This window comes from Engystomops pustulosus, chromosome 4 (assembly GCF_040894005.1).
Source record: "Engystomops pustulosus chromosome 4, aEngPut4.maternal, whole genome shotgun sequence".
Lineage (NCBI taxonomy): Eukaryota > Metazoa > Chordata > Amphibia > Anura > Leptodactylidae > Engystomops > Engystomops pustulosus.
In genome coordinates this window covers 47,776,444-47,799,459 of record NC_092414.1, presented here as the reverse complement: position 1 = coordinate 47,799,459, position 23,016 = coordinate 47,776,444, and the positions used below count along the sequence as shown (strand labels likewise).

At 43.8% G+C, this 23,016-nt stretch overlaps 1 protein-coding gene across 2 annotated transcripts in view; it reads right to left on the bottom strand.

Moving 5' to 3' along the window:
• UBE2B (ubiquitin conjugating enzyme E2 B) overlaps window positions 1–23,016 on the bottom strand; it is a 32,379-nt gene that overhangs the window by 4,830 nt on the left and 4,533 nt on the right. For both annotated transcript variants that reach the window (XM_072145838.1, XM_072145837.1), the window contains exons 2-4: window positions 14,665–14,745; window positions 11,593–11,618; window positions 5,134–5,223 (exon numbers count right to left, since the gene is read on the bottom strand). In XM_072145838.1, the coding sequence (XP_072001939.1) occupies window positions 5,134–5,223; window positions 11,593–11,618; window positions 14,665–14,690 (142 nt within the window). In that variant the 5' untranslated portion in view covers window positions 14,691–14,745. The remainder of the gene's footprint in view (window positions 1–5,133; window positions 5,224–11,592; window positions 11,619–14,664; window positions 14,746–23,016) is intronic.

Genomic DNA, 23,016 nt, shown 5'->3' with positions numbered 1-23,016 from the left:
ATTTTTTGCGAAAAGTTCTTTTTAGTGGTCTTAATCTACAGTGCATAACATTTAAATAGCTTTTTAGAGCTTTTTTTTTTTTTTTTTAAAGTATTGGTTAAAAATCTTTTTTTGGAACATTTGAGTTTTTTTGGCGCTGATCCAGTAACAATTCGGTTTTATTATACAGATTGTTTTGTGTTTTTTTTATACTTTATTAAGTGTTTATGTGAAAGGGACATTTTAGGGGCTTATATTTTTATATATTTAATTTTAATTTATTCATATGTTTAAACTTTTGTGTTTAATTTTTTTTTTTTTACTTATACATACTTGAACTTAGACCAGCGATACTCTGATCGCTGGTTCAAGTTCAATACACTGCTCTACTATGAATGTCTGTAAACTGTCTGCACATGCGTCTGCATGCTCAGTCAGACCCGGAAGGGGTCTGACTGCTCAGGACATCGGGCAGCCCCGGGGCACTCAGCAGAATCTGGGGCTGCCCAGAAGAGGATCGGATCCCCTGGTAAGCAGCGTGGGGGGGATCCGATCCATAGGGGGAAGACCCTCACACGCCATGGCCATGCTTGACTGCGCCTTTTAAGGGGTTAACACTCGCAATTGGAGCCGGCTCGAATCGCGGGTTTACAGCGCGGTGTCAGCTGTAATAGCCAGTGCCAAAAGCGGGACGTTATAGAACGTCCCGGTGCAGTTAAATACTGGGATTGGTAAATGTACCATAAATGGTTGTTCATGGATACAGAGTCACAAGACATACAATTCAGATGTATATACCGATTGATATATACTGATGTATGGGATGTTATTTCTACAGTTTATTAATAAATGTGAATTTTTGTTCATGGGGGGAAAAAAACATCCCCTAAAAATAAGACTACCGTATATACTCGAGTATAAGCCGACCCGAGTACAAGCCGAGGCCCCTAATTTTACCACCAAAAACTGGGAAAACCTATTGACTCGAGTATAAGCCGAGGGTGGGAAATGCATTGGTCACAGACCCCCCCAGTATACAGCCCAGCCCGCCCCGTGTAGTATAGAGCCCAGCCCAGCCCGCCCCGTGTAGTATAGAGCCCAGCCCAGCCCAGCCCGCCCCGTGTAGTATAGAGCCCAGCCCAGCCCGCCCCGCCCCGTGTAGTATAGAGCCCAGCCCAGCCCAGCCCAGCCCGCCCCGTGTAGTATAGAGCCCAGCCCAGCCCGCCCCGTGTAGTATAGAGCCCAGCCCAGCCCAGCCCGCCCCGTGTAGTATAGAGCCCAGCCCAGCCCGCCCCGTGTAGTATAGAGCCCAGCCCAGCCCAGCCCGCCCCGTGTAGTATAGAGCCCAGCCCAGCCCAGCCCGCCCCGTGTAGTATAGAGCCCAGCCCAGCCCAGCCCGCCCCGTGTAGTATAGAGCCCAGCCCAGCCCAGCCCGCCCCGTGTAGTATAGAGCCCAGCCCAGCCCGCCCCGTGTAGTATAGAGCCCAGCCCAGCCCGCCCCGTGTAGTATAGAGCCCAGCCCAGCCCAGCCCGCCCCGTGTAGTATAGAGCCCAGCCCAGCCCAGCCCGCCCCGTGTAGTATAGAGCCCAGCCCAGCCCGCCCCGTGTAGTATAGAGCCCAGCCCAGCCCAGCCCGCCCCGTGTAGTATAGAGCCCAGCCCAGCCCGCCCCGTGTAGTATAGAGCCCAGCCCAGCCCAGCCCAGCCCGCCCGTGTAGTATAGAGCCCAGCCCAGCCCAGCCCAGCCCAGCCCGCCCGTGTAGTATAGAGCCCAGCCCAGCCCAGCCCAGCCCAGCCCGCCCGTGTAGTATAGAGCCCAGCCCAGCCCAGCCCGCCCGTGTAGTATAGAGCCCAGCCCAGCCCGCCCCGTGTAGTATAGAGCCCAGCCCAGCCCGCCCCGTGTAGTATAGAGCCCAGCCCAGCCCAGCCCGCCCCGTGTAGTATAGAGCCCAGCCCAGCCCAGCCCAGCCCGCCCGTGTAGTATAGAGCCCAGCCCAGCCCGCCCCGTGTAGTATAGAGCCCAGCCCAGCCCAGCCCGCCCCGTGTAGTATAGAGCCCAGCCCAGCCCAGCCCGCCCCGTGTAGTATAGAGCCCAGCCCAGCCCAGCCCGCCCGTGTAGTATAGAGCCCAGCCCAGCCCGCCCCGTGTAGTATAGAGCCCAGCCCAGCCCAGCCCGCCCCGTGTAGTATAGAGCCCAGCCCAGCCCAGCCCGCCCCGTGTAGTATAGAGCCCAGCCCAGCCCAGCCCGCCCCGTGTAGTATAGAGCCCAGCCCAGCCCAGCCCGCCCCGTGTAGTATAGAGCCCAGCCCAGCCCAGCCCAGCCCGCCCCGTGTAGTATAGAGCCCAGCCCAGCCCAGCCCGCCCCGTGTAGTATAGAGCCCAGCCCAGCCCAGCCCAGCCCGCCCCGTGTAGTATAGAGCCCAGCCCAGCCCAGCCCAGCCCGCCCCGTGTAGTATAGAGCCCAGCCCAGCCCAGCCCAGCCCGCCCCGTGTAGTATAGAGCCCAGCCCAGCCCAGCCCGCCCCGTGTAGTATAGAGCCCAGCCCAGCCCAGCCCAGCCCGCCCCGTGTAGTATAGAGCCCAGCCCAGCCCAGCCCGCCCCGTGTAGTATAGAGCCCAGCCCAGCCCAGCCCGCCCCGTGTAGTATAGAGCCCAGCCCAGCCCAGCCCGCCCCGTGTAGTATAGAGCCCAGCCCAGCCCGCCCCGTGTAGTATAGAGCCCAGCCCAGCCCGCCCCGTGTAGTATAGAGCCCAGCCCAGCCCGCCCCGTGTAGTATAGAGCCCAGCCCAGCCCGCCCCGTGTAGTATAGAGCCCAGCCCAGCCCGCCCCGTGTAGTATAGAGCCCAGCCCAGCCCGCCCCGTGTAGTATAGAGCCCAGCCCAGCCCGCCCCGTGTAGTATAGAGCCCAGCCCAGCCCGCCCCGTGTAGTATAGAGCCCAGCCCAGCCCGCCCCGTGTAGTATAGAGCCCAGCCCAGCCCGCCCCGTGTAGTATAGAGCCCAGCCCAGCCCGCCCCGTGTAGTATAGAGCCCAGCCCAGCCCGCCCCGTGTAGTATAGAGCCCAGCCCAGCCCGCCCCGTGTAGTATAGAGCCCAGCCCAGCCCGCCCCGTGTAGTATAGAGCCCAGCCCAGCCCGCCCCGTGTAGTATAGAGCCCAGCCCAGCCCGCCCCGTGTAGTATAGAGCCCAGCCCAGCCCGCCCCGTGTAGTATAGAGCCCAGCCCAGCCCGCCCCGTGTAGTATAGAGCCCAGCCCAGCCCGCCCCGTGTAGTATAGAGCCCAGCCCAGCCCGCCCCGTGTAGTATAGAGCCCAGCCCAGCCCGCCCCGTGTAGTATAGAGCCCAGCCCAGCCCGCCCCGTGTAGTATAGAGCCCAGCCCAGCCCGCCCCGTGTAGTATAGAGCCCAGCCCAGCCCGCCCCGTGTAGTATAGAGCCCAGCCCAGCCCGCCCCGTGTAGTATAGAGCCCAGCCCAGCCCGCCCCGTGTAGTATAGAGCCCAGCCCAGCCCGCCCCGTGTAGTATAGAGCCCAGCCCAGCCCGCCCCGTGTAGTATAGAGCCCAGCCCAGCCCGCCCCGTGTAGTATAGAGCCCAGCCCAGCCCGCCCCGTGTAGTATAGAGCCCAGCCCAGCCCGCCCCGTGTAGTATAGAGCCCAGCCCAGCCCGCCCCGTGTAGTATAGAGCCCAGCCCAGCCCGCCCCGTGTAGTATAGAGCCCAGCCCAGCCCGCCCCGTGTAGTATAGAGCCCAGCCCAGCCCGCCCCGTGTAGTATAGAGCCCAGCCCAGCCCGCCCCGTGTAGTATAGAGCCCAGCCCAGCCCGCCCCGTGTAGTATAGAGCCCAGCCCAGCCTGCCCCGTGTAGTATACAGCCTGCCCCAGTATAAAAAAAATAAATAAACTTATATACTCACACTCCGGTGGCCCCGATGCGCAGCGCTGCTCCCCCGATGTCCGCGCCGCTTGTCTTCATTCTTCTGCACCCGTCTTCCTTCTTCTGCGGGGCGCCGCCATTGCTATCTCCCGGGCTGGCACCTAGTATGACGCGCCGCTGCTGACGTCATGCTAGGCGCCGCCCGGGGGAAAAACAATGGCGGCACCCTGCAGAAGACATTAGACGTGCGCGGATGCCTGAAGACGAGCCGCGCTGACATTGGGGGAGCAGCGCTGCGCATCGGGGCCACCGAAGGGTGAGTATATAAGTTGTTTTTTTTTAAAGTAATTTTGACTGACTGACTCGTGTATAAGCCAAGGGGACGTTTTTCAGCACATTTTTTGTGCTGAAAAACTCGGCTTATACACGAGTATATACGGTAATTGCCTCTTTAGGAGCAAAAATGAAATAGAAGACATTCTTATTTTTGGGGAAACACACTGCACTACATGGGTAGTATACAAGTCTTCACATGTTTAAGTTCACATGTGAGACTTCATAAAATGGAAAAAGTTAAATTAACCCATAGCCCTCAGCCCTTTTCTGCATTTCCATTTTGCTCCCCCCTTCTAAAAGCCATAATATTTTTACTTTTCCCCATTTCTAGCAACATGGGAGGGCTTGTTTTCAGCAGCACAAACTGTACTTAGTCCATTGAATGGAATATTAAATAACTTTAGCAAGCTAAAAATTCAATAGCAGTCCAATTTTTAAGTTTTTACAGTTTTTGTACTGACCAAAATAAAGTGCTTGTGTCATCTTAATTACACAGAGATACCACATTTATAGAGTTTAACACCTAAAAAAAATATATATATATTAAATATTTTCTCCAGCACCATATTCTGACACCCATAACTTTTTTTATACTTCTACAGAAATGTGTAACGTGCCATTATTTTACAGAAATAGCTTCCTTTGTGGACTGTATGCAGGCACCAAACAGAGCTGGCACCAATCAAACTTGCCCAGAGCATCAGTGGGTACCCTTTGTGCCATTTACTGGGAAACTAGAATGAAAATCCAAATGTGGTGGAATAGGCAAAAATACTAGAATAAGGATGGTGCTAGTAGCAAGTACAATTTCTATACAATTGCAAATAACAAGATGTGGCTTATGGAAGGAGGAGTGAAATATGGCAATGCAAAAACCCCAAAATACAATACCTGGAGAAGTTAATATTTACGATTGTTTATTTAGGCCGACTAAAAAGTGTACATGTACTCACCATTAGGATGAAACATTTTCGAAACAAATCTAACAGTTGGAGGTTTATTTGGATATTCCTCTGAAAATTCTATCACTAGTTTAAATGTACCTAGAAAGAGAAAACAAACTTTAAAACAAAACATGACTTTAGCGGAGCTGAAATTATAATTATAAAACGGGGAATAAGTTGTTACAGGTCTCAAAGGATGAGCCATGTTAAAATCAAGCATGCCATAACTGCATCCCCCACCAATTTGAGTACTAATATATTTTTTTTTTTTTTTTTTTTTTTTAAAGTGGGGCATGTACAAAGCTATGCCCATGCTGCATAAACAACACCATTCTTCAGAGAGGTTATTAAAGGTGTTTTCCCATGAAAGAAAATTCTCAAAATGCAATCCCCTAGTGATGTTAACATCACATGTAGACGGGGACTCTGTAAGCAGACACATTATGATCCATCTAGTTCTGTGAACTGACAATGGTTTATATACACTTTCATTCAGCTTCTGAACATTGTACTAGTACATAGAGAGATGAGATCCATTAGATGCCTACTGCAAATACTAGTGCAAATAATGACAGTCAACTACATCTCTGATATTCCACAACACCACTAGATATGCTGTGCCTACTTGGGGGAGATTTATCATTAGGCAGGATTTTGAGCAGTTGTCTATGTGTTAGACTGGCAGGTTTCCACCAGTTGGATTTATAGTCCTGTGTATGTGCAGTGTTAAATGCCTTCTGATGTGACCATCAGCGGTGTGTGCTCTATGCGAATAGACTGCACCAGTCACACGTATGTTTAACATCTGCTCAATTTCCACCTTTTTGTGATGTTTTTGCACAGGAAATTCTCAGATACCTCGGTGCCTAAAATTGTAGTAGCAATGGACCCACATACACCACCTCCTATGTGGTGTAGTTTTGCGATCAAATTTGCATTCTTTTGAAAATCCTCAGTTGATAAATGTGGTGTTGCACACTCTGTGGTGTATTTTTTTCTGCCATTGCGTGACTTAAAATTTATGCAAGTTTTGCCTCAACTCTTGTTTGTGCAAAAATTTGTGACTATTATATACCAAGAGGCTACACAGGAGTAATGATAAATCTCCCTACTTATCTGTAGTTGTCCCCATGCTGCTGCTGCCGCCTCAGGAGCTCAGATTCTGTGTTTCAGTGTGCAGCAGTGAGTGAGCTCGGTTCTCTGCTTTGTAGCCCCGCCCCCAGAGCAGAGCCGGTACACATACACAAGCTCTGTGAAGCCTCCGGCAAGATGGCTGCCGACCCTAAAGTCAGAAGTTACAGGGTCGTGTCTAGGGGCAACTGAAATTGTGTACAGCAAGACTGATAGAGACAGGCTGGACTTATTACCAAAAATGCAGCATTTCACAGATATAACAGTGAATTAGAGAATGTCCTGAGAACATTTAAGAAAATTGTCTGTATGGGAATACCCCTTTAAACCTTATTCAATTGCAGAACTAGGTCCAATAGCATGGCTCACATGGTATCATTAGGGTCCTACAATCCTTGACCATGGCTCAGATGAATTGACATAATAAAAGGATATTAACCCCTTAACGACTTGGCCATTTTGCACTTTACTGACAGATTAAAAAAAAAAAAAAAAAAAAAAAGCTGACGAGTCACGGGGTGCTCATAACTTGCGACAGACCTCACGAGAACATGGAGCCGATGCACTTTTTTAATAGACTCGAGTAGAACACAAGTTATGGTTTTTCAGAACTTTTTTGGGCTGAAAAACTCAGCTAATACTAGAGTATATACGGTATGAAAATTTTATGAAAATGTTCCCAAAAGTCTTACCCCTAACATTTGTATACCTCAAGGGATAAAAGATTAAAAACTCCCAAAAATGTGTAAAACTATTTTCTTCTGAGGGTAGAATTGGTCACACAGTATTGCTCAGTAGGAAAAGAGGGACATTGACCTTTTAGAAGCCAAATTTGACAAATTTTTTACATTGGAGATCCCTAGAGGTACAAAACTGAGGAGAACCCAAACAGGCGACACCATTTAGGAAAGTACACCCCTTGGAGTATTTCGCAAGTTCTAATACAGGCAGTCCCCGGGTTACATACAAGATAGGTTCTGTAGGTTTGTTCTTAAGTTGAGTTTGTATGTAAGTCGGAACTGTATATTTTATCATTGTAAACCCAGCCAGAACTTTTTTTTGTCTCTGTGACAATTGGATTTTAAAAATGTTGGATTGTCATAAGAACCAGGATTAACAATAAAGCTTAATTACAGACACATGTAATAAATTGTTATAGCTGTGTATTGTAGCCTAGGACTAAAGTACAATAAATTACCAATATCCAGTGGTCCGTTTGTAACTAGGGGTCGTATGTAAGTCGAGTGTTCTTAAGTAGGGGACCGCCTGTACGTGTATTTGCTAGCAAAGGAATTTCATTCAATTAGGCTCCAAAAAGGGAAAAGTAAAATTGGTTTTGGAATGCATTTAATAGGTGGTGTAGCGTAATGAGCATTTTAAACATACAGGTGGTTCCCAAATATGATCTGCAATGGATGCCCAAGATTAGGTAGCCATGTTTCCTGACATGAGAAAAACCAACATCTGATCCTAAAAATTCTAGACAGAAAATGCAACATGGCTCCGGAATGATAAAGCATTATGTGTATTTTGGGCAGAAGTTGGGATTTGTTAGCACATGCTTTTGTAATTCTCCAAGGCTTGAAGGGGAAATAGAAACCTTCCTCTCCCCCCCCCCCCCCAAAAAAAAAACCCAACAAGTGACTCTATTTATTTGAGGGATGTAGTTTGCAAACTAATCGAAAGGTATAGTGAGCATTTTGACCTAATAACAATTCCTTTTACTAAAATGAATTTAGTTAAGGACCAACTAAAATTTTGTCACTCTGGAGTTCTCGCAGGTCTTGTAGTAGTATAGAGTGTCAGTCCTAACACCCCCCTCCACACACACACACTTTTGGGAAAGATTCCCATTTTCTGAGTCCTTCCTCTAGAAGCATACTGGATTAGAGGTTCCCATGTGTTTTGCCAGGGCAACATTTCTCAAGAGGGCCCGGTCCTTCTTGGCCGAATATTAGTTCCCTAATCACCACCTCTTGAAAATGGAGAAATAATACGGCTAAAGAGCAACTAAAATTAACTTTTTAATGTGTGAAGAAAAATGAAACAATCAGACAGCATCGGTAGCCAATTCACAGACTACGTTTTATGGCTCAAAACAGTTTAGTGGTGTAAAAGTGTAGCTGCTGACCTGGTTCCTTTACCCTACCTAAGGAGGCCATTGTGTTTGGTTTAAAAGGATACCATTTCTAGCATTCTTTACTAGATAAAAACTTCCCTGCTTATCTACAAACAAAAGCCTCCAAAGTCATATCCAAATGAGTGGAGAAGAGTGAATTTTAGAGTGTCATGTCAGATGCCCATAAAACTGATTAAGGGCCCCAGGGCTGCCTTCAGTATCTGCATGATAGGTCCTTTATCAGACCCTGGAATGAACAGCAGGGGATGACAGTTTTGTGCAGGACGAAAATGCACCTGCAGAGGCGGGTCATTTTAGCATCACCAACTTTTCATATGCATGACTATTTTTTGCCGAATCTGGTTAAGGGCTTATTTTTTTGCGCGAAGAGTTGTTCTTTTTAGTGGTCTTATTTTAGAGTGCGTAACATTTTTTTAAATCACATTTAGAGCATTTTTTAAAAGGGATTAATTCAAAATTATCTTTTTTCTGAACATATTTTGCGGGGTTTTTTTAGCCGTTTACCGTGCAGGTCCAGTAATGATTCTGTTTTATTATACAGATTGTTGCGGACACGGCAATACCAAATATGTGGGGGGAGGGGGGCGCATGTGCATTTGTGTTTTTATGGGAGAGTGACATTTTAACGGCTTATATATTATGCATTTATTTTTTTATTTATTCTAATGTTTAAACTTTACTTTTTTTAACTTTTGTAACTTCAATACACTGCACTACAATACTTATTGATTTGTAGAGCAGTGTTAACTGTCTGAGCATGCAGATGCATGCGCAGACAGTTTACAGTCAGACCCGGAAGGGGTCTGACTGCCAAGAATATCGTGCAGCCCTGGGGCACTTGGCAGACCTTGGGGCTGCCCAGAATTGGATTGGATCTGATCTATAAGGGGAAGACCCTTACACGCTGCGGTTATGCTTGACCGCGGTATGTAAGGGGTTAACACTCCTGATCGGAGTTGGCTCGAAACAGCCACTGTTTCTGATGCCAGCTCCGTTCGTGAGCCAGAAGCATGATGTTACAGCACATCCCCTTGCGGGAAGTATCTTCCCGCAGGGACGTACTATAACGTACTGGTGCGCATAGGGGTTAAAATTTGAGAATTTTCTTTCATGGGCAAACCCCTTTAACATTTTTTTTTAATACAATGTAAAGCATTAATATGATTACAGCGATAACCCGAGATCCTGTGTTTCGACAGAATTGGTCACAAATGTGGGGGTCCGTCATTGGACCTCAGGTTGCCATGGAGTTAGACACAGGTCCCTACGCCGTACCGAAGAGACGCAACCACATCGAAAGTGTCGTATACAGTTGGGAATCTGTTCCTTCTGGAATAGATTTACTGGTTTTGGCTTTCATCCCACATTAGGTCATTAAACTTCTTTAATGCTTGATGTTAAGAGGGCTGTCTTTCAAATTGGGAAAAGAGGCATTGTTTTCCCTTGTCCCATCCTGGAAAACGTATTTGCATATTTCCCAGAAACCCCAAGCGTCAATGGCATACTTCCCAACTTTTGGGCTAGAAAAAGAGGGACAAAAAGTCCCTTCCCTTTCTTCTATTCCACTCCATTGTCCCAACCTCAAACACAGTATAAGATTGACCTTAATGGCCCCCCCACACGATATAATGCCCCCTTCCTATGGCCAACTGCCCATATGGACCCATATAACACCCACTAATGCAACATATAATGCCCCCTCTTTTAATTTATCCTCCCAGTCCCATCGTGGCCTCCAGCCCTCGTGTCCTCCCAAGTTTATTTACAATGCTTTATCTTATTCCACCACCGTTGGAGATCTGAGATGACGTAGGAAAGGGGGGGGGGGGGGTCTACCTCTTCACATCTCTGTTAAAAATAGAGATGACATGTGGAGGCAGGAGTAAATCTCGGTAGCTTTATTGTGTCCAAGAGGTGTGAAACACGGGGACACCACAGGACATGCACTGAAAAATGGGGACTGTCCCTGCCAAATCCTGGATGGTTGGGATGTCAATGGCTATAAGTCTCCACATTATTTCCACATTGGCGGCCTTTATAGGAAAAAGTCTCCATAAGTCTCCATACTTTTAAATCCTGACCGATGAGCAAGCAGAACAATTGTCCCCTCAGACCCCATATGATAAATCTCCATCATTGTGGGAAATGCAAGCTGCAAATAAAGAGAAAATTCAAAAATATGTCTTATTGCCTTTGCCTATTCTGTATCTCTGGTTCTATAGAAACACCCCAACATAAAAAAGGGCAATGTCACGGCAGAGTTAGATTGACATTTTCTAAAAATATGTTTAAGACAAACGAGCTAAACCCATATCCAGACAAAATCTAAAATTTTTATGGATGATGCAAATAAAAATCTTTGCAATAAATCTTTTTTGTATGGCTATACATAAGTATACCACACTCAAAGTCTCCGTCATACAAAAAAAGCTGTACTGATTTGCTTTAATAAATTACAACCCAATTTCCCTGAAAACAAGAGACCCCACAAAAGACCTATTGCAATGTTTTTCATGCTTAGAAGTATAAGCCGCCCCCCCACCCCGAAAATCAGACCTAGAGGCAGTAATAGCAACAGCTCTCCCCACGTCATACATTAGATTAGTAGATCATTTAAATACTACAAGAGGTTGTGACATGGGTGAAAGATTCATGGTATAAAATCACCAATGATAACATTCCAGAGGAAGATACAACTGTCTTAAAATAGTGGGATTGCCAAATGTGCCATAGAGTGGTGCACATGGAAATGGAGTAATAACAAATTTCTTGATGAAATTCAGAGTTTGGCTGGTTAGAATAATGTTTTTGTTAAATGTCGTTGGTTTTGTTTATTTTGCTCAACAATACATTTGCATACATAAAAATAAATAAAGACATCCCCTGAAAATAAGAAATAGTACATCTTTAGAAGCAAGAATTTATAAAGGACACGGTCTTATTTTCAGGGGAAACTGGGTATATATGATATTTATTAGGGAACATGGTCATAGGTGCAAGTTATCTAGTTTCCGTGTTATAGTTGTGTCAACCACAACAATTATCCTGGCGTTTTAATGTGGTCTTGCATAATACAACAACGGCCAGTGCTATCACTTAAATTGGCAGCTATTTGCTCCAGACCAAATGTTAACAGTATAGACAACCATGTCATGAAGTTAGAATATAAAATTATATATTAAAAAAAAAAAACTTACCATCCTCAAATGGTGTTCCCTCTGGCCTGTAAGAACAAAGTCTGCTAAGTCTCATGATCTTATTTTGAGTTAAATTTCAATATATACATTAAGATGCCGTAAGTTTAAGTTAATAAATAGAGAAGGAACTACAGCAGCACTACACGTTGACATTGCAGTCTGATATTGTACCTGCCGTATGTTTGCATGAAATATTGGAGATCACAAATGTTCTATGTAGATAAATAAATGCAGCATGTATCAAAGAGTTGAATATGCTGAACTCATTTTAAGATACACTACTTAATCAGACATGTAGACACCATAGTCCACAAACCTATAAAACCCACAGATGGTGATAATACCATTATAATTATTATTATTGAGATGATGACCTGGATTTGGAAAGGTTACAACAAAGAGCCACAAAAGTGATTAAACATATGTAGGGCCTCAGTTATGTGGAAAGATAAAAAGAATTAGATTTAGTCTCAAAAAGAGACAACAAAGGGGGGCATGATTAATTTATACAAATATATGAATGGTCCTAACATAAAATATCTTGAAAAATTGCTGCAAGTTAAATAAAAAATACATTTTAAAAAACACAAGCGGGTGATCTCATATAACAGTGATGGACGCACGTCCATCAAGTTCAACCATGTAAAGTTGAAGTCCAAGGAAGGTGACGTTCCCCCCCAAAACATCACATGTTGAGATTGATGCCGATATGACCCACTATTTCTGAAGTGAAGAATCTTCCGTGTGGACTTGCTGCAGTAAAAAAACAAATAGGAACCGGACTTCACTATAGGGGTTAATGAGTTGCGTATACATTAATTGTAGGCAGTCAATGAATTGATCACTCAATGATAAAGTTTGTGTATGAATGGACTACAAAAAGGGGGTGATTTTAACTTTATTTTCTAGAACCCTTCGGGTACTTTAAACGTAGGGAGTGATGGCACCTTCCATATAGTGCAATACTACTGCATTGCAGTATATGGAGAATTTGTTTCAGATCTGTAAAAAAGTGTGCCACAGGCATACATCTCTGTAAATGGAAAAGTTAAAGAGATTTGGCTTGTAGAAAAAGGAGAGTAAAAAACAAAAAAATGCAAAAAGGCCTAGTAAGGAAGTTAATTTATAGATACCAATGGCTTAATTTCTTCGCTAGTATGAATTGGAAGGGCTCTTACCGAAATCTGGTGAGAACTTTTTGTAAATAACACCTTTAGAAATGTATTAACTTGAAGGAACCCATCATCAGGAAGGTCATATGTATATGATAACGGGTTTCAATAGCATCTAGAATGTTGATTTATAAAATGCTTTTGTCATGCATCTGAATAACTCCACAGATTTTTAATTCATTCATTTTTAACATTACATGACTCCCTGACTGCAGTGTGTTGCGAGTCCCGGAGAGGGAAGGCAGTTCAAATGGAATGAGTTATCTTATCCTCAACTGCTCCTTTAGCCACACTCCTGCTACCTCCCCTACTTTCTTCAGTTCACCGCCCAAAGAAATTTGCATTTGCATTTCTGACAAACAAGATCTAGTAGCTGTTCTAAAAGCATTCCAGATAAATTATCTAGCAAGTTTTATCCAGTGCAGTTGTTGGATACGGGCCCATATGTCAGCTACACATCTTGCAGAGGACAGAAGTCCTTGCGTTATATCAAAATATGATGCAAAGATTACTTGTCTGTTGACTGGACTGCAGCACCAGCACTGTAACAGTTAATACAGTGCAGTCACTGAAGATGAGAAGCTCTTGTATCATTTTTTGACATAGTTCACACCTTCGTCCTCTGCAAGGTGTGCAGTCCATGGAGCTGGCCGGACATATAGGCCCGTATCCCCAGATAGCACACCTACATACAAAGACTGTGGAGTGTAATTCTGCACTGGCCTATTCACTGACACGTTATAATATCTCCTCCACCGAGTCATCATTGTTATCTTCACACGACTTTCACAAAACTTTGCTTTCTGCTCTCTCCTCCCCACGTGCAAACTTGAGCTGACCCTGTGCTGCAAGCATTTGGTCACTTTTTAATAGAATTTTTATTGCAAAATGTCGAGAAAGTGGCAATATTTTCCAGCTATGAGGGTTCAGCGACATGGATAATCATTTTGATACATCTGGACTTTTGGGATGCCTAACATGTTTATAATTTTTTGGTTTATTTTTATATCAATGCTGGGGAAAAAGAGGGGGAGGGGGGTATTTTAACCCTTAGGGTTTTGCCATATACTGCAATACTACCATCTCTGGCGGAAGCTTAGAGATCAGGAAGAATAACAGACCCTGGAGTCTAACAGATGCTCCAGGTTATGATAACTGATAGCTTTCCCTGTGTGATTTCACAGGGGCATCACGGTAAACCAAGATGGTGGCGTGCATGGACCTCCATAATTTAAATGCCACCACCAGCGTTGCCAGTGGCATTTAAATACAGGCAGTCCCCAGGTTACGTACACGATAGGGTCCGTAGGTTTGTTCTTAAGTTGAATTTGTATGCAAGTTGAAACTGTATACTTTATAATTGTAGTTCCAGGCAATTTTTTTCTCCCCAGTGACAATTGGAGTTTCAAAATTTTTGGCTGTAATGGGACCAAGGATAATCAATAAAGCTTCATTACAGACACTTTTAAGCTGATTATTGTAATCTGGTACTATAGTAAAACATTCAGAAAGCTTCACCAGAGGTCACAGGTCGTCTGTTAGTTGGGTATCCTTAAGTAGGGGACCGCCTGTAGTTAATGCCCAAGATCAGTACCAGCATCAACCATATAATATAATAGTATAATAGTACTGTGCTTGTCAGGAAGGGGTTTGAAGAGGCTATACAAATAGGTCATTAGATGAAAATGTGAAATACTGTTAAGGTTATTTTTAAGAAAAATCTGAGGTGTTTAATACCCATTTCTCAAACTGTATATTAAACAAGTTGGTATACACACAGGAGCAAAATAACAATACCCTAAAGACTGTATACAAAAATTTGACAATCCTATATACACACATATCATTTTGTGTTCTTATTCACACAAAACTGCAGAAAAGTCAACATTTCTAGACATACCCAAATATCACTGCATTCCAGACCATAATATTGTTCTCAGACGGTGCACCACTAACTCCAACAGGGGGATCCTCTTGTAACCTATTAATTTATAAAATAGAGATTATACATGTAGCAAGCAATACTGATAATAAGAGACACATTTAAAGTATGGTATATAATAACCATATTTATTTAACTATACACGTAGACCCACAATCCACCAACCCGAAAAATACAAAAATGTATAACAATCCCCAAATAAGTAATACTCTGGGGCACCCATTTAAAGGAAACCTCTTGATACCACTTGATCCCGTCCAAAATGACGTCCTTACATCGGTGACGTCACTCAGCTCTCAGCACTTCTCGCGCTTGCGCAGTCACTGAATCTTGCGCAGCCGGCCGCAACACATTACAGCTGTGCGAGATTCACTGCCTGCACATGCGCGAGAAGTGACGAGAGCCGAGTGAAGTCACCAAGGAGGAGGGACATAACGAAAATGGGGTGTGCATAATTAAATATCAGAGGTGCGCGAATTGCCAGGGCGACGCAAGTGAAGCGAAGCCACATTTCTATAGATTATAAAATACTTTTTTTGCCTAAACTATTGGTTTGTGTCCCTAAACAAACATGTCCTGGGGTCAGTGGTAAAAAAGCCAAGAGGGTGGTGTGAGGAGGTCATTTCGTCAGGGATCCAGTGGTAGGTTTCCTTTAAAGCAGAAGGATGCATTAATACTACATACAGCAATGACCTCACTATTGCTCAAGGTAACAGTAAAATCCAAGCTTTTAACAAATTATGGGAACCTTTAGTGAATCATCATCATTTCTTTTCTCCACCTAGTTAACTAGTTGTATATATGTTTACTTCTGGAAGAAATCTAAGCATTCTTGCGTTTCTGTGGTCTCTCCAGGGAAGGAAACTTGTGCTACTAACTTGGGACCCAATAGTACAAAACTTAAGGTTATGCCATTAACCACAAACCATTCTTTGTGGCGTCATGTTTAAATTGTTTTGTTGTATCCTGCTGGGATACTCCGGGTTATACTTTTCCGGCCTTCTATGGAGGATTGAGATAGTCCGGTTCACCTAAGGTGCCTCACTGCTCTGGTTATATTCTCTACTTTCAAGGTGGGACTTTTACTACATGGTATGTAAATCTCTGAAACACACATTCTTGTGTTTAGTTCTTACAATTCAAAGTCAACAAGGCGGTGTAGAAGGTCATTGAAAATACAAGTCACCCTTTTGGTCAGATTGTCAGAGAATGGGCGTTCAGGTAGACTTTTATGCGTATATTATTATGCTTACCACGGTGATCCAGCAGGAGTGTTAAGTGCTAAATATGCGCTAATATCTGGACTGTCTTATTTCTCACTCCTTGGCGGTAAAACATTCATCCATTGCTACAGATCATGTCTGGTGGGGAGGGCCTGTATAAGCTTCCTTTAGAGCTGAATTTTGCATGGGGTTAGCACCTGCACCCGTTGGCCAGGAGAAGCCCTTAACTGTGGATTTTAATCCAGATCCTCGTGGTGGTAGGGCTGGAGGCGACTGCTGTACCTATTGCATGTCCCAGCTGATATCAGTGTTTGGCAGGTCCCGTGTAGCCACTGCCGTGCATGGGTTGGCTGCCAGTATTGCAGTGTATGGTATAAACAAACAATCAGACCATCTACAAATAAAGTACACTTGTCTTAAAAAAAAAAAAAAAAAAACTCCCCCCTCCCTAGAACTGATTTAAAATGTAATAAACTGTAAAAATCAAACATTTTAAGTATCACCGGGTCCGAAAATGCCTGACCTATCAAAATATAAAAACAGATACTCCCGGCCGGGAACTCGATAACAGAAAATAGCGCCCAAAATGTCTGAAACCCTATTTTTACATCACAAAAATTTAATAAAAAGTGATCAAAACATTGCACAGTCCTCAAAAAATGACATCTTGCACAGCTCCGTACACCAAAGTACAAAAACGTTATTAGCGTCAGAAGATGGCGAAACTTTTTTGTACACATTCTTTTAATTTTTTAAAATGTATTAAAACAAAATAAAACCTTTATAAATTTGGTATCACAGTGATCGTAACGAGAATAAAGACGACATGCTATTTGGAGCGCACAGTGGCAATTTCACCACATTTGGAATTTTTTTCAAACTTCCCAGTAAACGGCATAGAATTATAAATGTAACAAATTTTACTTCACAGTATGAGGAAATCAACCCTAACATAGCTATGTACAAGGAAAGTTATAGATTTGTGATTGTGGAGAGCGAAAAATTAAAGGAAACCTACCACTTAAAAGTGGTAGGTTTATACACATATACGTGGCTTCAGCTCAGGGTGAGCTGGTGCCAGAGCATATTTTTGTTAGGGGAACAAAGCCCCTATGACAGAATTATAAGTTATATTAACTTATAACTCGGCGCTCCGCGCTTGGGCTCGGCGCACCGTGCGTGCGCCCGCCGGATTCTGAAGAGCAAGAGAGCCGGTGACATCACCGAGCTCTCCGGGACACGCGCGCCTGCGCAACTTAGCACGGCCTGTTTCCCCGTGCTAAGTTGCACAGGCGCACGTGTGCCGGAGAGCTCGGTGACGTCACCGGCTCTCCTGCACTTCAGAATCCGGCGCACGCATGGTGCACCGAGCCCAAGTGCGGTGCGCCGAGTTATAAGTTAATATAACTTATAATTCTGTCATTGGGGCTTTGTTCCCCTAACAAAAATATGCTCTGGCACCAGCTCACCCTGAGCTGGTGCCATGTATATGTGTATAAACCTACCACTTTTAAGTGGTAGGTTTCTTTTAATAAAAACGCTGCATCCTTAAGGGGTTAACCTATTAGTGACCAAGATTATTTGCACCTTGATGACCAGGGACTATTTTTCAAAGCCTGCAAGTGTCACTTTATCCGGTAATAACTTTAGAACGCTTTAAATTACCCAAGTGTTTTTGAGTTCGCGTTTCAGTGACATTTTGTACTGATATATTTTATGCGTTTATGACAAATTTAATTTAATTTGGTGAACATTTTGAAAAAATTAGCAATTTTCAAAACATCAAAATGTTCCGTTTTTCAAACCGATCGTAACTCATTTTGTTAATAAGACTAAAACATTTACCATATCTCGACTTTGTGTTGGCGTAATTTTAGGAGTGTCCTTGTTTTATTACGATGCTAGAAAGATCACAAAATCGAACAGCATTCTCTCAAACACATTTGTGCCGTATTCTTGAGGGCTTGGATTTTACAGATTTCACTGTACGCCACAAATAACATGTCCGCTTTATTCTTTGGTTCGGTACGATCACGGGAATACCAAATTTGTATAGGTTTTTATAATGTTTTCATACATTTAAAATAACTAAAACCTCTACAAAAAATTTTGGGAGATTTTGCTGTCTTCTGGCGCGAAAACTTTTTTATATTTTGGTGTATGGAGCTTTGGGAGGAGTCTTTTGCAGATTTTGATTTTACAATGTTATCATTTTTTAGGACTGTACAACCTTTTGATCACTTTTTACAGAATTTATTTTTTTTAAATGGCAACAAAGTGCCATTTTAGACTTTGTGCACGATTTTCCGTTACGGGGTTAAATGCAGTGAAAAACCGTTATATTTTGAAAGATCAGGCATTTTTGGACATGTCGATACCTAATGCGTTTATGATTTGTACTGTTTATTTATATTTACATCAGTTCTAGGGAAAGGGGTGGGGATTTTAGTTTTTAGGGTTTTTTAATTATCATTTTTTTTCAAACTTTTTTAATTTTTATTTTCCCTATTTTTTCAGACTCCCTAGGGTACTTTATGGCAGTATATGTGGATTTTACTCCTCATTCATTTCAATGTGCTGATAGCACATTGAAATGAATAGGTTAACCCGAAGTAGCTTTGGGTCTTCGGAAGACTCGAGCCTACCACGGTGACGGATCACCGTTCCCCGATGACGTCACAGGGAGTGACGATCCTTAGAAAGAAGCAGCTTTTTGAAGCCGCCAACGGGAGAACACCAGCGATCGGTGCTGGTTGTTGCCAGTAAGCCTTGGCTTATGTCCATTTTCTTCACGGATCTGCAGTTGGATCATGTACAGCCATAGAAGTCAATGGATCTGCAAAAAAGTGGAAGGCACGTGCATGACATCCGTATGCAGAGTGTTATTTCTCAACTGGGTAAGGCAAGAAGTAGATTGCAGTCATGGCCAAAAGTTTTGAGAATGACACAAATATTATATTTTCACATGATCTGTTGTCCTCTGGTCTTTATGTGTGTTTTTCTGATGTTTTTATCACATACAGAAATACAAGTGCAATCATATTATGAGTAACAAAAGCTTTTATTGACAGAATGAGTTAATGCAGTAAGTCAGTATTTGCAGTGTTAACCCTTCTTCAGGACCTGTGCAATTCTCCCTGGTAGCTCTCAATCAACTTCGGCACCAAATCCTGACTGATAGCAGTCCATTCTTGCACAATCAATCCTTGCATTTTGTCACAATTTGTTGGTTTTTGTTTGTCCACCTGTCTCTGGATGACTGACCACAAGTTCTCAATGGGTTTAAGATCTGGGGAGTTTCCAGGCAAAAATCTCTGTTTTGCTCCCTGAGCCATTTAGTTATGACCTTTGCTTTATTGCAAGGTGCTCCATCATGCTGGAAAAGGCATTGTTGATCACCAAACTGCTCTTGGACAGTTGGGAGAAGTTGCTCTTGAAGGACATTATTGTACCATTCTTTATTCATGGATGTGTTTTTAGGCAAGACTGTGAGAGAGCCGATTCCCTTGGCTGAGAAGCAACCCCACACATGAATAATCATTCATGAATAACCTTTACAATTGGCATGAGACAAGACTGGTGGTATCGCTCACCTTGTCTTCTCCAAACAAGCCATTTTCCAGATGTTCCAAACAATTGGAAAGGGGATTCATCAGAGAAAATGACTTTACCCCAGTCCTCAGCAGTCCACTCCCTGTACCTTTTGCAGAATATCAGTCTGTCCCTGATGTTTTTTCTGGGGAGAAGTGGCTTCTTTGTTGCCCTCCTCGACAACCGGCCATGCTCCAAGAGTCTCCCCCTCACAGTGCATGCAGATGCACTCACATCTGCCTGCTGCCATTCCTGAGCAAGCTCTGCACTGCTGGTAGCCCGATCCCAAAGCTGAAACACTTTTAAGAGACGGTCCTTGAGCTTGCTGGTCCTTCTTGGGCGCCCTGGAGCCTTTTTGGCAACAATGGAACCTCTCTCCTTGAGGGGCAATCTTTTTAACTTCGATACTCTCCCCTGTTAGGCCAGTTTTCTGCAGAGCAATGATGACTGCACATGTTGCTTTAGAGATAACCATGGTTAACAGAAGAGAAACAATGATGCCAAACACCAGCCCCCTTTTAAAGTGGCAAGTGGTGTGATTCTTACTTAATCATGACAGATTGATCTCCAGCCCTGTCATCATCAACACCCACACCTGTGTTAATGAAGCAATCACTAAAACGATGTTAGCTGCTGCTTTTAAGGCAGGCCTGCAATGAAGTTGAAATGTGTTTTGGGGGAAAAAAAGTTCATTTTCTAGGCAAATATTCACTTTGCAATTAATTGCCGTTAAGCTGATCACTCTTTATAACATTCTGGAGTATATGCAAATTGCCATTATGAAACCTGATGAAGTAGACTTTGTCAAAATTAACATTTGTATCATTCTCAAAACTTTTCTTGGTAACAAAATCCTCCCATAGCCCTGTGGATAGAGTCTCTGTCCTGTCTATGGCAGGTGGAAATTGTGGGTTCAAATTACGGGCAAGGCTAAATATTATTTAATTGAATTAAATTGAGACCTTGTGTCTGAGGAAGCCCTGGGAGACGTAGAGATCCATATATGGACAGATTGCGATCTCCCTGATGAAGTGGTCCCTGCTCTGCCGCTAACCCAACATCTCTCAAAAGGGTTCCTTGACCAATGTTTGCTCAGGGGAAGCCCTGGAGATGTAGAGACTCCACATATGGACAGATTTGACATCTCCCTGATAATGTGGTCCCTACTCAGTCGCCAACCCGACACTTCTATGCAAAGGATCCCCTGCCCGATGTCTGCTCTGCAGACAGATACAAGGAGTCTGTGGAATTAATTTAGTACCACAAGTGACAGAAACCGGGTATTGAACAGATCTGGCTTTGAAAGTATCGTTTAAGTACCAAGATTTCGATGCATCGTGCAACCCTACACGGCGCCTCCTCTCGTATTGCAGAAAGGGGACCTGGGATAACACCCCAGCTTCACTGCTCATGTGATGTGTTAATGCGATGGAGCTCCGGAAAAAGGTTTGTGTAAGTATTTTCTTTTGCGATTGTGTAGGTGGGCGATTTGGGACACTATACCATTGGACCATTTTCCATAAAACAGAATTTAAACGTTACAGCAGCTTTAAAGCTATCAAATTTACAGGTACAGGAAGGAAAAAGGATATGTCAGCAAACCAGATAAAGCACAGGTACAATAGTTACATTTTTCGCCAGCAGGGTGCAATTTACTGAACTAAAGCAACTATCCTGACCACTGTTATAGCAGGATTTAAACTTTGACAGATTTCCGATCATCAGGAGAAATAACTACTAGCTAATAGATACTCCACCATAGCTAGGAAATTCTTGAATATATTAGCACAGTATCAGAAGAGGATAACTGGTCTTTCTCACTCCTCAGCATTTTTAGGACATTGTAGAGCAACAAGTGAATCTCTACCACCCATTTCCATCACACATGGATGTATTGTTTACAGGTCATTTGTGCTTTAAGGAAATTATCTTAAAGGGGTTGTCCACTTTAAGCAAATGCTGTAGTGAAACGTTAAGTAAATGTTTTAAGTATTCTTTCTGTATCAATTCCTCACAGTTTTACAGATCTCGGTTTGCTGTCATTTAACAGGAAGCTTTATTGTTTACATCCTGTGGATAAAAACTGGTCCAGGGTCATGTGATGTCCCACAGGTGCACAGCTCGTATCACACAGCTCCAGCAATCTTGTTTACACAAACAAGACACATGACCATGGTCCAGCGTTTATCCAATGGAAGTAATGAATGAAGATTCCCAAAGAATAACAGCAAGCATAGAACTAGAAAACTGTGGGGTATTAATACAGAAAGTATATTGGTTAATTGTATAACTTTCAGACACCTCCCCCCCCCCCTTCCCCGCGGAGGCATCCGCTGCTCTGATAGCAGCCCCAGGGTCTGCCAGTGCCCAAGGTTGCAAGATCTTGCCTTCTAGCATGACCTGGCTGTAACACACTGAGCATGCGCAGCATGTTACATAACAGTGTTATTCATCTGTATTACACTGTGTTATATGAATGAAAGCTTGAACAGGCGATCAAAGCAAAAAAAACCTCACAAAATCACCAAAACACCCACATATTTGGTATCTCCACGTCCTTCACAATCTGTACAATAACTCAGAAACATTATTGACCCGCTCGGTGAACGCTCTAAAAACAAAACCTAAAAAATGGGCAAAAATATTTATTTCTCATGAAATCCCTTCACGAAACGTTCCAAAAAAGAAAAAAAATATTAAAGTTATGTCTGGCGTTATGATGGCGAAACAAAAACAAATGAGATTTTCTCTATATTGGTTTTGTTTCAGTAAATTTGTATAAATATTTAAAAAACAATATACCATATTTTTCGGACTATAAGGCGCACCGGATTATAAGACGCACGTGATTTTAAGGATGAATGACCAGCAGGTTGCAGACCTGCCATGTTTCACTATAAGTGGTTATAGCTTTGGAACGCTATGAGATAGAGGATTTTGAGATTGTACTTCAAATTACTGTATATACTCGAGTATAAGCCGAGACCCCTAATTTTACCACCAAAAACTGGGAAAACCTATTGACTCGAGTATAAGCCGAGGGTGTAGTATACAACCAGCCAGCCCCTGTAGTATACAGCCTGTCCCAAGTAGTATACAATCAGCCTGCCCCCATGTATTATACAGCCTGCCCCAAAAAGTATACAGCCTGCCCCAAAAAGTATACAGCCTGCCCCAAAAAGTATACAGCCTGCCCCAAAAAGTATACAGCCTGCCCTCAGTATGCCTAGCGAATAATAAAACAATAAACTTAATACTCACCCTCCGACGATACTCACCTTTGATGCTTAGTGGCGGCTCCTGGTCCTCGGCGGCGGCGGCTTCTCTTTTCTTTCTTCACTAGCCGGCAGTCGCGTCCATGCGACCTGCCGACGGGCGCACAGTGCGATGCGGCGGTGTCGCCGCTGATGACGTCATCAGCGGCGACACCGCTGCATCATATTGTGCGCCCGCCGGCAGATCGCATAGACGCGACTGCCGGCAAGTGAAGATAGAA